Genomic DNA, 23,914 nt, shown 5'->3' with positions numbered 1-23,914 from the left:
GTAACACATTATAGTGGGTTGTAAACAAATGTGCAAATCACAAATTATTATTTTTTGCCACATTTTTGTACCATTTTTGTTTGGAATGTGGTGAAAACGTCCCCATTTTTAGTTAAAAAAAAGTTGCATGACCAATTTGATCTTGAAAATACTTTTGGATGAACCGTGGTCACATGTTGCCGTGTTCGCTAACTTATTTTTAAATGTTTGCACATCTTAAGTGGTAAAGGAAAATGAATTTTGGTTTGGTATCTATTTAAATAAAGTAAGGCTTGAGAAGCTTTTGGCTGTTACAGTATGTTTTAGGGCTAGTGAAAAATCTTATCTTTTAGTTGTGTGGCGTCAACAGATATAGACTGACTGTGCTTTATTTAACCGTAACATGGGAAGGGGAGGTGGATATGTAAACACTAAACAACCAACGTGTGCTTTGCTCTTAACACGGGGTGTAAAATAAATGAAGAATTAGCTTGCTTTGACAATAGTGTTCATAATACCTTATGCTAATAATACTTTCACTCCCCTGCCACATGATGATAGATTATCAGGTAAAAGTAATATAGGGAACTAGTAACCGCTTGGGTAATGAAAGGGTTTACCTCTCCCACAACCCTCCCGATAGGCCTACTCACCCACCCTGGGGTAACTACCCCCTTGACCCACCCCTTCCACCCCCAACAAACCAGGTAGTTAGGTTTACTCCTTCATTACCTTACCGGCTATCCACTATGGTAATTAAGCTGCTTTTATTTCATTTTAATGACATTATTGAAGCATATTATTGAAGCAAAGGTTCTCCGGAGCTGAACCCCATTTAATTTCAGCTCAGGGGACCCCCTGATTCCCAAGTTACAAGCCCTGGTACGGGGTGCTGGTATCTTTCTGTAGGTTTAATTCTCCGGTGTCACGGCCCACGTGACCAGGACATTTAAACATGGTGGAGATATCGGCAACCCAGGCCTGTAATCAGGGAGGTCAGGGGGTCCCCGGGGCTGAAATTAATGTGGTTCAGCTCTGGAGACCCCCTGCTTCAATACTACATGTTAATAAAATAAAATAAAAGCTGTGCGATTAGCTGTTAGAGATGGGCAGAGAGAGTGACTGATTCTGTCTACTCTCACTGCGCTTCTCTTCCAGACTAATGCAGCGGGAGTCCCATTCAGAAGCAGAGACCCCCGCTGTGTTAATACTGATGGGCCATTAGACTGGTCACGGGGATACAGCGAGCAGGCGGGTGTCAGGAACATGCCATTGGCAGTCTCCCAAACGTCTATGCCACAAACAACCTGGCTGCATCTGTAGCTCAGCAAAAGGAGAAAGAAATGGCCAATGTAGAAACAAGAGAATGAAATATTTGAATGATGGAATGATTTGGCATAGCAAAAAAATAAATAAGATATCTATAAAAAAAAGTCTTGTTGCAAAATTGGAGCAAAACTGCCTTTGTTTGGATAGAAGCCACTTGTTAGCAGACGGGAGACTTTGATGTGTTAGCCCACGGAAGAAAAGTTAATGTGCAAAGGTTCCAAATAAATTAAACAAAAGTAAGTGAGGAACATATACAGATGTAGCAGACATTACTGCACCCAATTGTGCATGGTAACACACAAACGTGTGCAGTTAGTATGCCAAATGTTGCAATGTTACTTGCTAATGTCACACACCCACACTCACTCCTACCAATGAGTGCCATCTACTGCACTTATTCCCTCACCTGCTGTCTGTATTAGTTCTTCATCAGACCACTTAGAGTGTAAACTCTGCAGGGCAGGAATTTCCTTTCCTGGTTGTTTTTGTTGCAGTAATTGTACTATAATTCCCCATATTGTATTGATTCTCTTATAAAGTGCTATGGACAGCTGTGGGCGCTATATAAATCGAGATATACATCTAGGAACAGAATGACCTAGGCGCAGATTGGGAACAAAAATGGAAAACAGAACATAGGTTAGTATGTATTGGTGCTTTTCAATCAATTGGTTAGGGGTAAGTGTTGCACTTATATTTTATGAAATTCAATTAAGCATTTCTCCAAACCAAAGTTGGAACTGGAAGGAAGATATTTTCCATGGAATTGGTAGTTGGATATTCTCGTCGCCTGTGGATGTTCCCGACCTGAAGTCCTTAGAACTGTTGTTATCACCGCTATTTAAGGCACTCGGTATCCCGCTAGATAATGGAGAATGGGGGCACATAGAAGTATAGATAGAGAAAAGCACATATAGTGTAACTCCGAATTATTAAAATATTTCTTAAAAAAACAAGTAAGTATCACACTCACATTTTTTTTCAAACGAATTGCGCAGCTTGAGAGGTTTTAAGCCAGAGAACAGCTCTCTCCGAGTGCCTTAAATAGCGGTGATAACAGTTTTAAGGACTTCAGGTCGGGGAAATCCGCAGGCGAAGAGAATATCCTACTACCAATTCCATAGGAAATATCTTCCTCCCAGTTCCAACTTTGGTTTGGAGAAATGCTTAATTGAATATCATAAAATGTGAGTGCGATACTCACCCCTAACTAATACTTACTACCCAATGTTCTGTTTTCCATTTTTGTTCCCAATCTGCGCCATTCTGTTCCTGTATCTACTTGCTCAGCACCTGTGGGGTTGAGGACCTTGTGGCTGAATTTAGGGACAGATTTGTAGCACTTTATTGGGTGAGCACCTCCCTTATTACGTTATTTAAATGTGTTAATGAAATGTGTTTTTTGTTGCACTGTTTGTTCTACAATTTGTTAAAGATATGCATCTAATGTTGTTATTGGCAGCTATATTTGTTACAATGGACTAGCGGCAAATTGCATTGTAAACATTGCGGTGGCGGAAGCAGAAATGCGTTATCATGGGATTTGGGGTGCAGTGAAGTGCTACATATGTTCAGCATATATTGGCCAAGAAAGAACATCATGGGGGCTTCCCAGCTGACAACAAATCCTCATTTATCACAAAAGAAAAATCCTATTCAAAGCCTCACTGTGGATGGGGTATTCATGGCACCTTATATGTGACTTGAAAAACTACCAGAAACCATCAGTGATGATAGAGTCCTACTATGGTTACTTTTGCATAGTATTTCATGTGCATTTTTTTACCATATCAAATGAAAGGTTGATGCTAAAAGGATAAATATGTACATCTGTTAAGCAGGGTTTCATGTTAATCTAAAACAACATACTGTAACTATTCCTCCACTATATAATGTCCTGGAAAATTATTTTTATAATCCCCGTAGAGCAGCAGTCCTGCATCCACCTTTTTTCTTCTATTTTCACTATATGCAGCATGTGAGTAGCTTTAATGAGAAATAATTTCCTAAGCTGCTGATTGATCGAACAATATCCTAATTGTGGGGCTATCTAAATGGCTGCCTTCTGACTGTGCAGCAGCCTGTGAAATGCAGCAGGTGCAATGCAACATTATATTACTAAGTGTAACCCATTATTGTTACAGCTTTCAGCAGGCAACAGACTGTCTGCTGCTTGGAACAATGGCAACAAAGTATCACAAACTGATCTGTTGCAAAGGGTAGAGCCCAAAAAGGTGTGTGTGAGAGTGTTTCAAAAGAGGAAGAGGATGTGACTTTGTAAATGGTTGCTATAGTATATTAAACAAATCATTAACAATGCCATTATGAGTAAAATAATAATAATAATAATAATAATAATAAGGCAGTAAGTATGATCTAATACTACAGAACTGATTTATTTAAAAAAAATAGTAGTTTTGGTGTTTTCCTGCTTTAACATTTCAAAATAAATACAAAGTCTAAAGCCTGATTAATTTTTAGTGTTGCTGCATTGCACTTGTAACAATACAGTACCAATACTAATGGAAGAATCTTCCCTTACATGTATTATATTGTATTATATTGTATGTATGTATGTATGTATGTATGTATGTATGTATGTATGTATGTATGTATTCCTCAGGGGGAAGGTCCCATTCTGTAGGACCGAAACGTTGGGTTTCTGGATGTATTTTTGCTTTCACTAATACACTTTGATTTTCAACATTGAGTGCTGTCTCTTGTTTACCTATCCTTGGAACGGTAACGTATAACTACATTCTCTATATGGGACGTGCACCTGTGGCTTACCAGCACCTATTGGAGTGCCAACTGCCTTATCTGACTATATATATATATATATATATATATATACATATATATATATATATATATATATATATGTGTGTGTGTGTGTGTGTATATATGTGTGTATATATGTGTATATATAGCGTAAAATTGTATAACAATAAATTTATGGAATAGGGGATTAAAAATACACACTCACAAACAAAGCTGAATAAAAAGCATTTTTGAGTACAACTCAGCCCGTTCAGACGCAGGAACCCAATGGGAAGGACTTCGGTGTGATGTCAGCGGTGTGTCCCGCTGCAATAGCCCCTCTGTGTCCTGGCAGGGACCGAAAACCACGAGGGACGCCGCCTTCCCCTTGCTCCGGCGTTACACAAAGAATGCACTGAACCAAATCTCGCGTGAACTCGATGACGTCAGTGAGGTTTCAGCCGGAGAAAGTTCACAGTGTAAACAGGGACTTAAAAGTCTGGATGGCTGGTAAAAATGCTAGCAGCACAGCAAAAATATGATGTAGCATATGAGTGTCAGTATAAAATATACAGACTGGACAGTAGGCTCCACAGCACTCTCTACGCTTTTCGTCTCGAACGAGACTTCATCAGGATTCCTGCGTCTGAACGGGCTGAGTTGTACTCAAAAATGCTTTTTATTCAGCTTTGTTTGTGAGTGTGTATTTTTAATCCCTTATTCCATAAATTTATTGTTATACAATTTTACGCTATGAGCGCGCCTGTTTTTTCTGCGTTTTTGTAGATATCTTCAAGGAAGTGGTGTTCCCTTCATTCGGGCTGCAGAGACTCTTTTGGATAGCAATTGGAAAATTTTGGGATTTGTATATATTTTTTATATATATATTTTTCTGGACATTTTCTTTTTTGGTGTATTTTATATGCATTTTATTGTTTTATTACATTAGTTTTTTATCATTTTTATTTTTATTTATTCCACTGTGCATAGCATAGGTTTTTTTTAAAAAATTTTTTTTATAGAGGTTATATATAGTGTAAGGTTGGCGCCAATTTTTTCTTTTGTTGTGCTATATATATACATATATATATATATATATATATATATATATATATATATATATATATACATAGACACACACACACATATAGACACACACACACACACATATAGACACACACACACACACACACATATATATATATATATATATATATAATCAAAAAATAAATAGATGATACCGTTCTAACGGTATCATCTATTTATTTTTTGATTATTGAAGCTCGGCTAACACGGTACTGATACCTATATATATATATATATATATATATATATATATATATATTACATTTGAAATTATTTGTTATTATTACAATATATATTGCACTACTATCCTAGATGGTATGCACTATAGTTGACATTTAGTGATTGCCTTGTCTCTCTCTCTCTCTCTCTCTCTCTCTCTCTCTCTCTCTCTCTCTCTCTCTCTCTCTCTCTCTCTCTCTCGCTCTCTCTCTCTCTCTCTCTCTCTCTCTCTCTCTCCATACAGTACATACATACATATATATATATATATATATATATATATCTACAGTTATCCCTCAGCTTTGTACTGGTTAAAGCTGAAACAAAGAAGGATGGACACATTCGCAAGTGCAAAATTCCAAACCCTCTGAACTTGTATAGGAGCATACATATCACATTACATGTGTACAGTATGTAAAATGCAGGCAGGCAATTATTGGCTGGTAGCCTCTATTTAAAAATAGCTGCAGAATATACCATGTTTTTTCCAGTATTGCATAATAAATTGTATTTTTTTGTTACTTAGTTATTAGGTGAAGAAAGATTTCAGGATATTAAAAAAATAAAAACAATTGGAAGTACTTACATGGCAGTGTCTGGATTGTGCCCTGAGAAACAGGTACACACAATATTTTCTATCCAAATGTATAATATTTTTCTAAAGTATTATTGTAATTATCCACCATTAAATGGACTCCAAGGTGTGTGTGTGTGTGTGTGTGTGTGTGTGTGTATTACATGATAGATATATGTTATCACCTATGATGTATGTACAAGTGTAGTAACATATGCACATACATCTGAGAAAATAGCAAAAAAACTGAATGTGTACAGTAGCTAGGGTTGTCATCAGTTAAAAGGTAACCTTTAATAAGAACACTATATAAATAACAGACAAGTATATAAACCAAAAGATTACAAATCATGTCAACTAGGGTGCATACCAACTAGCATATTAATATATAAAAAAAAAAGAAAGGACAGGCTCTTGAGAAAGGCACATGTCTGGCGGAGTCTGCTCAAGATCATTAACTCCTTTACCATTGTATACCTGAATAGTAATATACTGTTTTTAATGACACATCAAATCCACCTGCACCTTAGGGGGAGATGCACTCGCTGTATGGAAATACTGTAAGATGCAAACAAATGAAGAGAAAAGATACCTACAAAGTGAAAGTGCACTCAACTGAAGTGATAGGCTACAGTAATGAGACCTAAATCTATTAGATCAATTCAAATACTATGAGTAGGGCATATACATAATGATTAAAATAAAACCCAGTGAATGGGGGGAGGGGGCTGTATACAGAGGGGAGAGATTGGCTACACACAGTGTTTGTTGTACTATATACACTACATTAGTAATATGTGCCAGAGTTAACTAATATCATCACTGACTCATGTACAGTACAGTAGTATACAGTACATTGGAGTCAATAAATATCAGTGTTTTGGGGAGGATACAAGTGTAACAGTACAGAGGGGAATACAAATGTATCTGCCTCACAAACAAAGCTTGGATATTATGTTGAAAGAGCCTGCAACACCCTGAAGGGGTTAACATGTTAGTCAACACACATTTTTACCAAACAAATAACACATTTAGAATCAGACACATTACTTGTTATTCGTTTAACTGACTGCAGATATCCAGGGCATATACTGACGGGCAGATATACCCGTCTCCACTTCAAATAGTGCAGCAAGATTGTATTCCAAATGAACACAACTCTATTTATTTTGTGTAGTACAGTATTATAACTATTATTTACTGTTTCATTAACACTTTAACATTGTTTATTTTGTGAGCAATTACTGTATTAGGCCCGACTTTTTTTTTGCAAAGAACATTCTGTTATGCTCATGACAGTGATGGGAAGGAGGGTTTAATATTCCATTATCTTTGTCATTTAGTATCTACAGTCTATGAATTTTGTTTACTCATTCCGAAGTCTTTATCAATGTCATATTTGATTTTATATTTAATACAAGGGTTCGGGAGGATAAGGGGACAATTACATATATATAAGAAATGGTTGGAGAAAATGTTTGCATTACCTGCTGTCCGTGATAAAAAACAGCTAATAGAAACATGGCCATTAGTAGCAAGGAGGCTTCCTTCGTCCCGAGGAAGTCTGTGCTGGAAAAAGATAAAACAGCAGCAGTGCACGTTTATTGATCTGACAATATAGATTGTATTCATGCCAGATATTTTTCCATTAACAGTTCTCTTAATGCATTACTTAGAATTCAGTGTGTATGTTGTTGCTTCAACTTTTTAAAATAACCTGCAGCATTTGTGCCTTCACAAATAAAGAAGTAATTAAAAGGTTTGCTGTTTTTGCATTTAAACTCGTAATATAGAATATAAATTTTTTCTAGCCAATGACAATTTAAATATAAATAAATATATCTATCTAAAAATATATATATATAGATATATATAGATATATATATCTATATATATATAGAAAAAAGAAAAGGAAAAAAGCGCCCAATCCTAGTGCATTACTGTGCAAAAATAATTTAATTTCCCAAAAAAGCTCATAAATAGAACTCACAAACATAGAAGATAAAAATGCAGTTTATGAGATTATACTCATGCTCCAAATAACAGCAAACATCCGCTCCTCTGCTCCACTGCTCTGCAGCTCCACCGGATCCGATCTAGCCCTCGTGAGTAACCGTCCAGCAGGGACTCACGACATAAGGCCCTCCACGAACTCCTTCCCCGGGAACACACCACCAGATGACTATAGTTCCCACCGGGGATGCCAGATGTGGCGGAACAGCGGCTGACGTCACACACTCGATGTAGGGGTGACAAGCAGGTCACGGAACGACGCAAGGATATCCACAGCACACCTAGCCCTACGCGTTTCATCAGACAAGCTGATTTCATCAGGGGATGGGCACTGGGTATACTATCAAAAGTATATATACACCCATGAGTCCAATTAGCTGTATTAGAAATCGTTAGAAGGTCATGTGTAATCAATCAACTATTAAAAAGTCTAATAAATGTTATCTATGAAATAAACATGAAAATGAAAACATAAAAACCAGTAAAATTGATATTGTAACTTAGATAATCACATAATTAATTGAAAATGAAAATAATAACAAATAGACTACCAATTATATATATGGTTTCTGATAGAAAGACCATAAATTATATGAAGTAAATACCTGAAATCAACTGTGTGAACAGAAGACTCTATTAACTTATTGAAAATGTATTGGCTTGAAGGAGGATAGACTTGAATATGAGTAAACATAATATTATTCACTGAAAGATATATGCACATATTAGTGATTTTGATATAAAACTGTATAATAAGCATGATGTGTAAATGATAAGAAAGTTCAAGAGAAAAAGAACAGGAAAAAAATGAAATGAAATATAACCCCCCCTGAATGGATTGAAGGGAGAGAAAGGGGACACATACCCCTACTTAATATTGATTTGTACTTAAGAGAAACCTATGAAGATCCACGAATGGAAGGGAATTCCCTATGGCCTACAACATGAAAGACAAATTATAAGAAATATATATATATATACCTCTAGCCATAAAACACATCCACACCGGGGGAAGGAACAGCACAGATAACATTCCAAGAGACACTGTTTTTAAGTATACCTTTTGCTTCATTCATTGTAACATCGCCGGAAGAAGAGATCAGTGTATCTCGAAAGCTCGCACAAATAAAAGCATTTCGTTAGCCACAGAACGGTATCATCTATTTATTTTTTGATTACTGAAGCTCGGCTAACACGGTACTGATACCTCTACATATATATATGAACAATTTGATAGACCAGAAGTGACAAAAAGGAAAAACAGGAAAATATACTATGAGAAAAGAGATGAGAATGCAGACCGGACATGTATCCCAGGTCACTAGGTGCCTCAAATCTGGCAAGATTGTACTATACAGCCAATCACACTCCACCCATCCCAAAGGAAAATATTAATTGTTAAGTGAACCTACCAAACAAGTATAGAATGAAATAGTTGTAACTAACTCTAAAAATATATATAAACCTATCAATATGAATGGATTATTAGTGATTGTGATATAATAATATAATATGTTGTGTATATATAATAAACATGTGTTGATGTGAACGAAGGAAAAAAGAAAATAGTATATATAAAATTTAAATAAGATGAAACCCCATGTGGCTGAAATCGAAGGGAACATGTCTAGAATGTTCAAACCAGACCTCCGTGTTCAACCAGCATGGGGAAAGGGGAACGAGAGGGGAAGGGGGAGAAGGGGTGTTTGAGATGGAATTAGACAACAGTACTGATGTCAATACAGTCATTTAGGCCTTCTGGACTAAGTGTATTTAGTTCGTAAATCCAGAACGTTTCTCACACACAATTTAATTGCGCCTCTCAAAAAATAAAAAATATACTCAATAAGCATTGGGAAATATTGCTTAGTGATCCCATTATAGGAAACAAATTACCTCCAAGGATACCGGTGGTTTTCCAGAAGGCGAGAAATATAAAATCTATTGTGGCACCTAGTAGATTAAAATATAATATTAGTCATAATACTAATATTAAAATAAAAGATGGCAATTTTTTGTGTGAACGTTCGAGATGCCTCACATGCAAACATTTGAATAAATCCAATACCATTACATCACATTCAAATGGATCCATACATCAAGTGAAGGGCCATATCAATTGTCTGTCCACCTTTATAATATATGCGATCATGTGTCCCTGTGGGATTCAATATATTGGAAGGACTAAACGAGCCCTGTGCACGCGATTTTTAGAACATCGACGAAATATCAACGATGGATTACAAATGCATAGTCTGTCCAGACATTACAAACTTAAACACAATAAAGTCCCATCTTCTTTGGTAGTTATGGGCATTGAGGCAATTAGTTCTATACTTCTGAGTGGAGATAGGCACAAACTATTAAGTTTGAGAGAAACGTACTGGATTTACGAACTAAATACACTTAGTCCAGAAGGCTTAAATGACTGTATTGACATCAGCACTGTTGTCTAATTCCATCTCAAACACCCCTTCTCCCCCTTCCCCTCTCGTTCCCCTTTCCCCATGATGGTTGAACACGGAGGTCTGGTTTGAACATGCTAGACATGTTCCCTTTGAGTTCGGCCACGTGGGGTTTCATCTTATTTAAATTTTATATATACTATTTTATTTTTTCCTTCGTTCACATCAACACATGTTTATTATATATACACAACATATTATATTATTATATCACTATCACTAATAATCCATTCATATTGATAGGTTTATATATATTTTTAGAGTTAGTTACAACTATTTCATTCTATACTTGTTTGGTAGGTTCACTTCACAATTAATATTTTCCTTTGGGATGGGTGGAGTGTGATTGGCTGTATAGTGCAATCTTGCCAGATTTGAGGCACCTAGTGACCTGGGATACATGTCCGGTCTGCATTCTTATCTCTTTTCTCGTAGTATATTGTCCTGTTTTTCCTCGTTGTCACTTCTGGTCTATAACATTGTTCATATATATATATATATATATATATATATATATATATATATATATATATATATATATATATATATATATATATATATTTCTTATAATTTGTCTTTTATGTTGTAGGCCATAGGGAATTCCCTTCCATTCGTGGATCTTCATAGGTTTCTCTTATGTAAAAATCAATATTAAGTAGGGGTATGTGTCCCCTTTCTCTCCCTTCAATCCATTCAGGGGGGGTTATATTTCATTTCATTTTTTCCTGTTCTTTTTCTCTTGAACTTTCATATCATTTACACATCATGCTTATTATACATGTAAGCAGGAGGAAAAAACTTGGAGCACAACTATACAAGAACGAGAACTGGAGGATAATGAAAAAATAACAAATTATTTATTGGGACATAGCTAATTAAAAAAAGAAACCTCTAACACGTTTCTCGCATGGTGCGCTTTAGCAAAGAGTAGTTTCACTGGTCTTATTCACACTCTTATATGGTCAACATCCCTAAATGCACCGCCCACCTGTGCCCAGGTGAATACAAACCCCCGGGACACAAATTCCCTGTGAACTGATACACAGGAAAGGGGGATAGTGCTCAGATGGAAGGGATCCACACAAAGTGAATCAACAGGTAAGATATAAAATAAAAAAGACCAATCACATACAAAAGAAATATCAGTAACATATACATATCATAACTGTGGAACCATAAGCATACATATGTCCAATATATAATGGGTATTCAATGTATAATTAACCCCTTAATTATAGTAGCATAGGATGGCATATGAATTATATATCATAACAGGCTCATAGACACAATAAATAAGGTATAAAGAACATATGTAATACACAATGTAAATCCAAAAAATAAATATATAACAAGAAAAAAGGAAGAAAAAGGAAGAAAAAAAGGAAAGAAAACAAATGTTAAAGATTCCAAGGAAAAAATAAAATATAAATATACTAAACAAATAAATTGATTTAATTTAATAAATATATCGCTAATTTCTTAATCACTAGGAAGCAGAAACAGCGAAGGAAAGGAAAAATAATAATAATTAATATTCTAGTAAATCAACAAATCGTTTATAGAATCATGAGACGGAAGCATAGTTGGTGTAATCATAATGAATACTCATAAAACATTTATTCATAAAAAATGTTTTAGATCCCATTCCGTATTGATTCCCAAAGGGGATAATGTATCTAAAGAATGGATCCAAAACATCTCCCGTTGATTAAGGAGTTTTAATCTATCACCCCCTCTAACGGGCATGGACGCCAGTTCTACAGCGGAAAAATGGAAGTTTGATAGACCTCCATGAGGACAGTCAATAAAATGTTTTGAAACTGGTAACATTGAATCTTTTCTTTTAATGGAACGTATATGCTCCATAATTCTGGTTTTAACAGGGCGTATAGTGCGGCCCACGTACTTTTGGCCACAGCCGCAGGTGAGAACATATATGACAAACTGTGAGTCACAGTTAATAAAGGATGAAATCCTAAAGTTCTTTTTAGAATAAATAGTCTGAATAGACTTGATGGGTTTCGCATAGCAACAAACGCAGCATTTACAGTACCACATTTGAAAAAACCTTTACATTTAACAGATATGTTAGACTTCTTAGAGTCAAACAAACTTGGAGAAAGATAGTCAGACAAGGATTTGGATTTCCTGAAAGTAATGGCTGGACCCTGATTAACTGAACTATGTAGGTCCTCGTCAAGAGTGAGGGTCCCCCAATGCTTGTAAATAATAGAACGAATCTGTTCAGCCTGGCGACTAAACTGGGTGACAAACAGAGGCGACGTCGCCCTATCCAATTCATATTTCTTTTTAGACTTCACGGACGAATTCGACAGCAAGTCAATCCTGTTTGTAGATTTAGCACAGAGATATGCTGCTTCAATGTCAGTATGATTATATTTTCTTTGAGCAAAGCGAGTTTTTAATTCCTCAGCTTGATGCTCAAATAGATCGTTGTTTGAACAAAGTCGTCTTAATCGAAGGAATTGAGCCTTGGGTATGCTTCGAATTAATGATTTTGAATGACTACTGTCTGCTTCCAGTAGAGTATTACGTGAATGAGGCTTTCTAAAAATGTCCGTTTGAATAGTGCCAGTCGTGTCAATAAATAAAGTTATATCTAAATAATTGATGTGATTCATGTGTTCCTCGTAGGAGAATTTAAGATTTAAAGAATTAGTATTAAGTGTATCTATGAACGCATGCAGTGATAATAAATCCCCATCCCAAATCATAATCAAATCGTCAATGTACCGTTTATAGAAAATAATCTGATGACGAAAAAGGTTGTCAACACCGAAAATGTGTGTGGATTCCCAAAGACCCATGAACAAATTAGCATAAGAGGGGGCAAATTATGTCCCCATGGCAGTACCCCGTGTCTGAAGATAAAATTGTGCATCAAAAGAAAAATAGTTGTGGGTGAGCAAAAACATAATAGAATCCAAGAGAAAGGCACGTAATGAAATGGACAATGTAGAAGCATCCAGAAAAAAATCCACTGCTCGAATCCCTTGCTCGTGATCTATGATTGAATAAAGTGACATCACGTCTAATGTCACCCATCTGAAAGTCTTTTTCCAACTAACATTTTTTATAGCGGATAAAAGATCCATAGAGTCTCTCAGAAAAGAAGGCAAACTTTTAACCAAAGGTTGTAAAAAACCATCAATGTAGCGTGATAACCCATCTCCCAAAGATCCAATACTTATTATACATCTTTATATCAAAGTCACTAATATGTGCATATATGTTTCAGTGAATAATATTATGTTTATTCATATTCAAGTCTATCCTCCTTCAAGCCAATAAATTTTCAATAAGTTAATAGATTCTTCTGTTCACACAGTTGATTTCAGGTATTTACTTCATATAATTTATGGCCTTTCTATCAGAAACCATATAAATACTTGGTAGTCTATTTGTTATTATTATTTTCATTTTCAATTAATTATGTGATTATCTAAGTTACAATATCAATTTTACTGGTTTTTATGTTTTCATTTTCATGTTTATTTCACAGATAACATTTTTAGACTTTTTAATAGTTGATTGATTACACATGACCTTCTAATGATTTCTAATACAGCTAATTGGACTCATGGGTGTATATATACTTTTGATAGTATACCCAGAGCCCATTCCCTGATGAAATCAGCTTGTCTGATGAAACGCGTAGGGCTAGGTGTGCTGTGGATATCCTAGCGTCGTTCCGTGACCTGCTTGTCACCCCTACATCGAGTGTGAGACGTCAGCCGCTGTTCCGCCACATCCGGCATCCCCGGTGGGAACTATAGTCATCTGGTGGTGTGTTCCCAGGGAAGGAGTTCGTGGAGAGCCTGATGTCGTGAGTCCCTGCTGAACGGTTACTCACGAGGGCTAGATCAGATACAGTGGAGCTGCAGAGCAGTGGAGCAGAGGAGCGGATGTTTGCTGTTATTTGGAGCATGAGTATAATCTCATAAACTGCATTTTTATCTTCTATGTTTGTGAGTTCGATTTATGAGCTTTTTTGGGAAATTAAATTATTTTTGCACAGTAATGCACTAGGATTGGGCGCTTTTTTCTTTTCTTCTTTTCTATGCAGGTGGAGAGGGAGGTTGTTGTGCCCTTGTAAGGAGGCTGCCTTTTTCCTGATAGTGCCTTTTTTCCCTTGCATTGGAGTGATATTTTCATGGACTTGAAGGACTGTTTGTGTAGTTTGTATTCATCACATCAAAGAGGGTCCACAGCACACCTCTGTGTAATCATTTATGCACAATTTATTTTATTTTTCATTGATTTTTTACCAGTAAGAGTTTCTTTATTGATATATTGTATTAGGTTTTTGACTAGGTTTTATTTTTCTCTATTTTGTGCTATCAAACAACACCCAAGCGCAGTCCCTAATTGTATATATATATATATATATATGTAGAGGTATCAGTACCGTGTAAGACGAGCTTTAATAATCAAAAATGTGTTGACGATACCGTTCTGTGGCTAACGAAATGCTTTTATTCTGGCGAGCTTTCGAGGTACACTGGTCTCTTCTTCCGGCGATGTTACAATGAATGAAGCTAAAAAAAACCTTAAGAAGAGATCAATGTATCTCAAAAGCTCGCAAGAATAAAAGCATTTCTTTAGCCACAGAACGGTATCGTCTATTCATTTTTTATTTTATATATATATAAATATGTATATATAAATATGTATGTATATATATATACAGCTCAACCCCCTTATAACGTGTCTAGTGTGTTTGCCGGCTTCTCCCGTGGACGAGCATGCGCGATGCGAATGGCATTTGACAGCCGGATGTAAACAGACTTGCAGTGAAGCCTGACTGATGTGCGGTGATGACGAAGCTCCCAGGCGTCCACAGTATCCCTTTTTAATTATAAACAGCTATTTCTAATTGCTTGCACAGGTTGGTGGAGGGTATATATGTTTTTCATGGGCAGTGTTCTCCAGCATGCCCCTGAGGAAGGTCCTATACAGGACAGAAACGGTGGATGTTTTGTGCCTGTTTTTTTCTTTAATACATTTGATTTTTGCATTAATACTTTGAGTGCTGTTTTTGTTTCCCATTGGGACACACGTTTTTCTATTGATCACTAGATATGATTGTGTTTTTGGAAAGACTATGGGGCCTATTCTATAAGCCTTCATAACCCACTTATCAAGGCCATTTTGCCCAAAATGCCTACTGCTATTCTGTAAGCCTTGATATGTTGCCAATAAAGGCATGAACCACCAAAACAGATCACTGGGTGAGCGGCCATAAGTCACTTATCAGCAGGTTCTGAAACTCGTGCAATTCTAGTAGCCTCGATTAGTTTATCAAGGCTACTTGTGGGTCTAGAATGGTGAGTTTCTCCCAAAATTCTCACGCCAGGAAAAGTTGGCGTGAGGCTGGGGAGAAGCTGCTGAGAAGGCAGTGAGAGAGGACATAGAACAAAAAATACCAGATTGATGCCGGGAGTCCCCCGAGCTGATACCTATTAATATCAGCATCAGAGACCCCCGGCATGAATCCCATGCAATAAAAATGCATTTACAGGCATCTTCATTACCTTAGCGGCTGACTGCAAAGGCAATGAAGGGATTAACTACCAGTGCTATGTTTATTGTGGATAGCGGGGTTGGTGAAGGTGGTATTTGGCCCTTGGTAGGTGTTTAGGCCTTGCGGGGGGGCGGTGGAGTTAAACCCTTCATTACCTTTGAGGATAATATCGCTAAGGTAATGAAGGGGTTAACCCCTCCTGCTACCACCAGGTAGGCCTAAACATCCATCCATGGGGCTACTACCTCTTTCACCCAATCCATGTAATCACAATCAACAAAAATACACACAAAAGCCCTACTACCCACCTCCTCTACCCTCAACAACCCCCCACAACACATACAGTACATTAATGGGCAAAATTACTATTATCCAGATGGATAATAACTCATTTGCCCTTTCAAAATCAAAAATTAGCCAGCCAGCATAAATAAAGTAAATACAATGTTCTACTTACCCCTGCCATCATGAAGGGCATCCTCATCAGCATACTCCAGGTCCATGTCCTCTGTGGGCAGCAAGAGTACATGAAAAAATTGAATCTAATGGCCTCTAACCCCTTAATCACCTTAGCAATTAATAACTGCTATAGTAATTAAGGGGTTAACCCCGTCTCCCGCTACCCACCCGGAAGGCCTATACACCCACCCCGGGCTCACTATACCCACCAACTACCCATTGATTGGCACAGTGATATATCACACCCATATAATATGGGCATGATAAGCCACTATACAGTAGCACTCAATGGTCAACATAATAAAAATCATTAAGGCCAAAAATACACAATAATAAAAGAAATACACAAGCACCTAAACACCCCAACAATAAAAGAATTAAAAAGCCTAATAGTACACATGAATAACATTTAACTATCACAAAAACAGCAAAAGAATAAAAATGATGTTTTTCCAAAACATAAGAATAATATTAAAGAAGCACCTATCCAACCAATTCAAGAAATAAAAGCACTAGCCAACAAATCAATTCAAGAAATACAAGCACTAGCCAACAAAACATTTACAGGCATACCCCGGTTTCAGGACACTCACTTTAAGTACACTCACGAGTAAGGACATAACGCCCAATAGGCAAACGGCAACTCACGCATGCACCTGTCAGCACGTCCTGAACAGCAATACCCGCTCCTTACCTATACCGAAGCTGTGCGCAAGCGGGGAGACTGTAGAGCCTGTTACAAATGCGTTCTTTACATCAGTTATGCACGTATATGACGATTGCAGTACAGTACATGCATCGATAAATGGGAAAAGGGGAGTGCTTCACTTTAAGTACATTTTCGCTGTGATTCATTTTAACCACTAGCCAACAAAACAATTAATTAATTTAAACCACAAGCCAACAAAACAACTAATTAATTAAAAAAGCTAGCCAATCCTAAAATGTACTAAAATCAAGCCATCCATATTCAAAACAATTTTACAAACCAATAAAAAGAAATAGAAAAAATACCAACCAATACAAAACAAGCATTTGCCAAAAAATGCATTGCCTGTCACTATATTTATCTGTACTCTAAAGTGGCACAGAATAATACATTACCAGTCAACGGGCAATCACAAACATAAAAATAAATAAATACAATGAAAAAAAATGAAAAAAGACATTTACATAGATTCAATATTTTACTTACCTCTAGAAGTCTTCCCCCTCTGAATCCCAGCATATCTGCAAGCTCTTGACCCGCGACGTCATCACCTGCAATAAAACGCCATCCTCTTTGAAGAATAGCATCAGGTTAAAAAAATCTTCTTTCTTTGATCTTCTGTCACCTTCTTCTATCTTCATCTGTCATTCTTGTCTTCTTTTCTTTAATCTTCTTTCTTCTTTTTTTGTAATCCAATAGTGCCCCATGGTAAATCCAGCAACGAAAGTTGCCTCGACGTCTTCTTGAGCTAAAATGAGACGGAACAGGCCTTATATAGGGCCTGTGACGTCACATTTTAGGGTCAGATGGTTCAGTTCCAACCCGATTGGACGCTATATCTTGTGCCCGCCTCTTTTTTTTATGGATGTGACGTTTATTGCAGATACACCGTGATTCACAGTGTTAAGACTTCTAAAGGTAAGTAAAAAATTGAATACATGTAAATGTATTTTTTCAGGTTTTTTGATTGTATTTATTTATTTTTATGTTTGTGATTGCCTATTGACTGCTAATGTATAAATCTGTGCCCCTTTAGGGTACAGATAAATACAGTGACAGGCAATGCATTTTTTGGCAAATGCTTGTTTTTTATTGATTGGTATTTTTTCTATTTCTGTTTATTGGTTTGATAAAATAGTTTTGAATTTGAATGGCTTGTTTTTAGTACATTTTAGGATTGGTTAGCGTTTTAAATTAATTGTTTTGTTGGCTAGTGCTTTTATTTATTTAATTGATTGGTTGGCTAGTGCTTTTATTTATTTAATTGATTGGTTGACTAGTGCTTTTATTTATTTAATTTATTGGTTGCTAGTACTTTTATTTATTTAATAGTTTGCTTGGATAGGTGTTTATTTAATTGTATTGTTATGTTTTGGAATAACATAATTTTAATTATTTTGCTGTTTTGGTGATAGATACATTTTAGTGATATGTACTATTAGGCTATTTAGTTATTTTATTGTTTGGGTGTTTAGGTACATGTGTATTTATTTTATAATTGTGTATTTTTGGCCTTCATGATTTTTATTAGGTTGACTATTGACTGCTATAGTGGCTTATCATGCCCATATTATATGGGTATGATGTACCACTGTGCCAATCAATGGGTAGAGGGTGGGTATAGTGGGCCCGGGGTGGGTGGTTAGGCCTCCATGATGGATATCGGGGGAGGGTGGGTTAACCCCTTAATTACTATAGTGGTTATTAATCGCTAAGGTGATTAAGGGGATAGGGGCCATTCGATTGTATTTGTTTAAGTACTCTTGCTGGCAACGGATGACATGGACCAGCAGTATGCTGAGGAGTGTGCCCTTCATGATGGCAGGGGTAAGTAGAAAGTTTTATTTACTTTATTTATGCTGGCTGGCTAATGTTTGATTTTATAATGGGCAAATGAGCTATTATCCATATCTGGATAATAGTTATTTTTCCCATTAATGTACTGTATATGTTGTAGGGGGTTGTTGGGGGTAGAGGAGGTGGGTAGTAGGATTGTTGTGTTTATTTTTGTTTCTTGGGGTTAGAGGGATTGAGTGAAGGGGGTTGTAGCCCCAAGGGTGGGCTTTCCAGGGGGTAGCGGGACTAGTTAATCCCTTCATAACCATTGCGTTTCCCACCGCTACGGTAGTGAAGCGGTTAACTCCTCCCACAAACTTCCAGGCTGGCCTAAACACCCACCCTTGGACTTCTTCCCCCTTCATCCACCCCCTCTGCCTCAAGAAACAGACTATTGGGCTTTACCCCCTTCATTGTCTTGGTGGCAAGCCGCTAAGGTAATGAAGCTGTTTTAATATAAATTTTAATACTAGTGTCGATGAGAAGATGGTCTCCAGAGCAGAACCACGTTGATTTGAGGTCCAGGGATATCCTCCTTCTTGAGACACAGGCCCCGTTATGGGTACCGGTATGTCCTATGCATTTTATTCCCACAGTCAAGTGACACAAGACATTTAAAGGCATAGGAGATACTGGCACCCCATATCATAGACTGTATCTCGGGAAGCAGGGGGTACCCAGACCTCAAATCAACGCAGTTCTGCTCCGGAGCCCCCCTGCTCATCTGCACTAGTATTAAAATTTATATTAAAATCTTGCGATTGCTGGCGAGATATGCGCAGGGAGAGGCGGCTCTCTTTATGGAGCTCTCTTTGCAGCTGGAACAAATTGCCTAGTGAGCCCTTTTGAGAGAGGCGTTCATCACGTCGCCGGTTACTCGCCAGTTTTTGGAATGTTGCTATCACAGGTAATCGAGGTTTTCTGAATACTGTGATAGCAACGCTCAAAAAACTGGTGGCGTAAACAGCCCAGCGATTTTTTTATGAAGACTTATGGAAAAGGCCCCTAAATCATATATTAATCAAACCTTAAACTGCAGATCAAAGACATTGCTTATCTGTTAATTACAAGGGTGACCACACAACTGTACATTGATTAAGGCTAAAATAATTGTACTGCAGTTATGTATGTCAGACCTATACAGTTGGTAATATACTCTATTATCTATAAAAAAAGTGGCTTATATGAACACACACACACACACACACACACACATATATAGAATATATAGTCTGACAGTACTTTATTGTTCCCAATACTTAATCAGCATTTTATCTGATGCTAAATATACATTTTTACATATCTAGTTTTTATTTAATTTAGGTTTATACTTACATTTACAAATCAAACATATTTTCATATTTATTTCTTAGATTGTTATGAATTATACTATTAACTAAGCTCTGATGTGTGTTATGGCACCAATAACTGCCAGCAAAGTCAAGAGCAGTTAACATGGGATCTCCGTGGAATAACCTGTATTAGAGCATAGTGACTCCCAGTGTTGGCGCCATACCATACAGGACTTTTATTATGCATCTGTGTATGGTGTAAAATAAAAACATGGTATAATAAGAAATAATAATAAAAAAAATCAAGATTAGCACGGTATTTCACTTAAGATGACAGCACTTACTTCCCATTATGATGAAAATTGTCATATCGTAGGAAGAGAGAAGTGTAAATTGTTTCTGTTAGTAGTGAATATATTGCTATCATAATGAGCAGTACTGCCAGCTTCAGGACAGAGTTGAGGCGTAGAAAGACAGCACAGGTGACCATTGCAAGAACTCCAGTGAAGACAAAATACTAGGCAGAAAGGAACAATGATTAATTCTAACAGCCACTCCTGCAATCATTAGAGTTACAGACACAAATCAATATATACTAGTGCACGCATTGATTTCAAGCCATAATATGGATTATTAGGGTTTACAGAAAAAAATACCAAAACAAAATTATATACAGATTAGTCTAGCTAGCATTCTTTTTTTCTATCTAAATATACTATTAGGCTCATGTCGTTATATATTGATACAATCCGCGTGCTTATGCATTCTCATTATATTAGAAACTAAGAAAAATTTGGTTAACAGTAGATATTGCAGAATGAATGACAGCTGTGTTAAATGTTCTCAGGCATATTGAAGACTAGATAACCTCCATAGAGTAGTTGAAAAAACTGACGCTACTCACCAGTGACAGAAGCCAGTGACAGTATACATTAGTATCAGGATTTATTAGGTCACTGACATTTTCAGCAGGGCACTGCTGCATATTGTTGGTGTAAAAAGTAACATGAACACAAAATATTTTGTGTAAGAATATATTTATGAAGAACTAGTCCAGCAGAGATGTAATCATAATTTAATTATAACATAGGAATTTAATGAAGCGTTAGGTTAGAAAAATTAAAGGAGGGAAACATAGACATTTCATAGCTGATTATTGGAAACTCGGCAGCTGAAATAAAGAATATATCCTCTCAGCATAAATGACAAGTCACTGGGATAAAAAAAAACCACAAAGAGGCATATGTGAGTATGGTGAGAAGGCTGGTGAGATGGCCATCGGCGAGAAGGCTGGTGAGATGGCCATTGGTGAGAAAGTTGGTAAGATGGCCATCGGTAAAAAGGCTGGTGCGATGGCCATTAAGGAGAAGGTTGGTGAGATGGCCATCGGTAAGAAGGTTGACTTGTCTTAATTCAAAAGTAGAAGAGTGGGAAACAAATAGTAAATCAACCAATCTGGTCCCCAGAGCTGAATATAGCATGGATCAGCTCTGGGTGATCCCCTTATCCTCATTCTGTATTAAAAATGGGGTTAAAAAATACAAGTAGGGGAGACTGTTGCTTTAAGCCTAGGTAGTCATACCGGTACCCCTTTATTTAATATGCAAATGTGCATTGTATATGTGAATATATACTTTATGTGTGTGTGTAAATATATATATATATATATATATACACATAGTTATACACATACAGTATTTACAGTATGTGTATAATTGTATATATCATTTATACTTATTTAGAATGACAAATATATGTTCCAAATAGAGAATAGTACCATGTTAGCCCATAGAATAGACAAAGAAAAGTAAGGTAGAAGTGATACCTTTAATAGCTAACTAGTGGTTAACAAGAATACTCTCTTTTTAACCACTACTTGGCTATTAAAGGTATAACTTTTACCTTACTTTTCTAAATATATGTTTGGATAATGCTGTGCTCTTCTAAAAATCGTATCAGGCTAAACTGTCAAAGAACTTTAATATGTGCAAGTGTCCTTGTCCTTGGCTATATATCGTGGCTCTTTTAGAATGGCTTAAACAAGCTTATTTTCCTTCCAGCTGTTCAATTTCTCCGGTACACTTCATGACAATAACATGTTATTAGCTGAAACATTCTGTTGCTGTGGAATACATGCAGTTAATTAGTTTATCCCTCATGTCACTTCTTTGTCTTTTATCGAATTGAGCATTCACAGCATTGTAAGAATCCCACATAAGTGACACAGTGTGACACCTCAATGAGACTTCTCGAGAGAGTTAATAATACAGATCATTTGTCACCATTCCTTTGGGTGGTGGGGGGGGGGGTGGGAGGCATTTCTCTGGAGTGCTTTACTGAAAAGAACCTATGTCACCACATGTTTAACTTTTGTCTGACATTTTTCTTACCCACATGTAGACATGTTGGATGTATGTGTGAACATATGATGACTGGTTAAGGTCTCGATATGAGAGTTTTATTACCTCAGGATAGAAGCAGATGTCAGTGAAGGATACTGAAGAGTTGAAGGTCTGGTTTTTTAAGGCAAATGATTTGTCAAAATCACACCACAGCTAAAACAAAACCAGAAAGGTTATTTGATTAACATGATTTTTGAATAACATAACCAATTAAATGTTTCTAGAAACACATTATACAAGGGGGGCAAACCCATTAGTTCAACAGTACACAAGTAACATACAACAATAGTAAGTTAGGTTGAAAAAAGACATACTCTACGTCCATCGTGTTCAACCTCTGTTAAATTCAAACTTTACGAGATCCTCATCTTAAATTCATAGTTACCGATGTAGGCGCCATTATTACAGTACAGGTTGGCAACACATGGCTGCTTTGAACTGAATTAAGACTTGCGCCAGTGGTAATGCATTTATTTATGATAGTGAATGGACCATACTCAACCCTGAGGCATACTCTGTCCCACAATGAGCAAACGCTTTAACTTCTATTCCAATATTGCCCCTTACTCCCTCTAGAGCAAAGGTCCCTAACTCCAGTCCTCAAGGACCACTAACAGTGCAGGTTTTACGGATACCCCTGCTAGCACAGGTGGTTCAGTCAAAATGATTGGGCCACCTGTGCTAATGAGAGGCTATCCTTAAATCCTGCACTGTTAGCGGTCCTTGAGGACTGGAACTGGGGACAGCTGCTCCAGAGTGTAAGCTCTCATGAGCAGGGCCCTCATTCCCTTTTGTATGTGTTTGTGCTTGATTGCCTTATTTGGTATGTCATTCTGTTTATGTAATATACATAACTCCCACTAACATACCCCCACTTTACCACGCTGCGGAATATGTTGGCTATTTACAAATAAACGATATTAATAATAATCATACATTTGTATATTTATATTGATCCAGAGGAAGGCAAATCAAAAAAACAACTAAATATTCTCCAGCTACGTCTCATACAGGAAAATTCTTTCTTCCTCACTCCAGTAAGGACAATCACAATGTCCCTGGACCAATGCTCATCATGTGTTTAATTTATTTGGCATATCACTGTATCGCTTTCCTTTATAAAAAGATGGGTAACTTTTTTGTATTAAAGAGCACTACTGTATCTGTCAGTGCAGTTTGTATGTGGAACATTTCCCACATTTTCACTGCTTTTACTGAAAAGAACCCTTATTTTGTGGTTATACAC

The 23,914-nt window shown here is 36.8% G+C and overlaps 1 protein-coding gene across 5 annotated transcripts in view; it reads right to left on the bottom strand.

Moving 5' to 3' along the window:
• Positions 1 to 23,914, bottom strand: part of ADCY8 (adenylate cyclase 8) — a 464,483-nt gene that overhangs the window by 68,916 nt on the left and 371,653 nt on the right. For all 5 annotated transcript variants that reach the window (XM_075582007.1, XM_075582004.1, XM_075581999.1 and 2 more), the window contains 3 exons: positions 22,732 to 22,821; positions 20,611 to 20,783; positions 7,435 to 7,516 (listed from right to left, as the gene is read on the bottom strand). In XM_075582007.1, the coding sequence (XP_075438122.1) occupies positions 7,435 to 7,516; positions 20,611 to 20,783; positions 22,732 to 22,821 (345 nt within the window). The remainder of the gene's footprint in view (positions 1 to 7,434; positions 7,517 to 20,610; positions 20,784 to 22,731; positions 22,822 to 23,914) is intronic.

This window comes from Ascaphus truei, chromosome 2 (assembly GCF_040206685.1).
Source record: "Ascaphus truei isolate aAscTru1 chromosome 2, aAscTru1.hap1, whole genome shotgun sequence".
In the NCBI taxonomy this organism is placed as follows: Eukaryota; Metazoa; Chordata; class Amphibia; order Anura; family Ascaphidae; genus Ascaphus; species Ascaphus truei.
The sequence above is the reverse complement of the archived record's forward strand: the minus strand, read 5'-3'. Positions and strand labels throughout refer to the sequence as shown.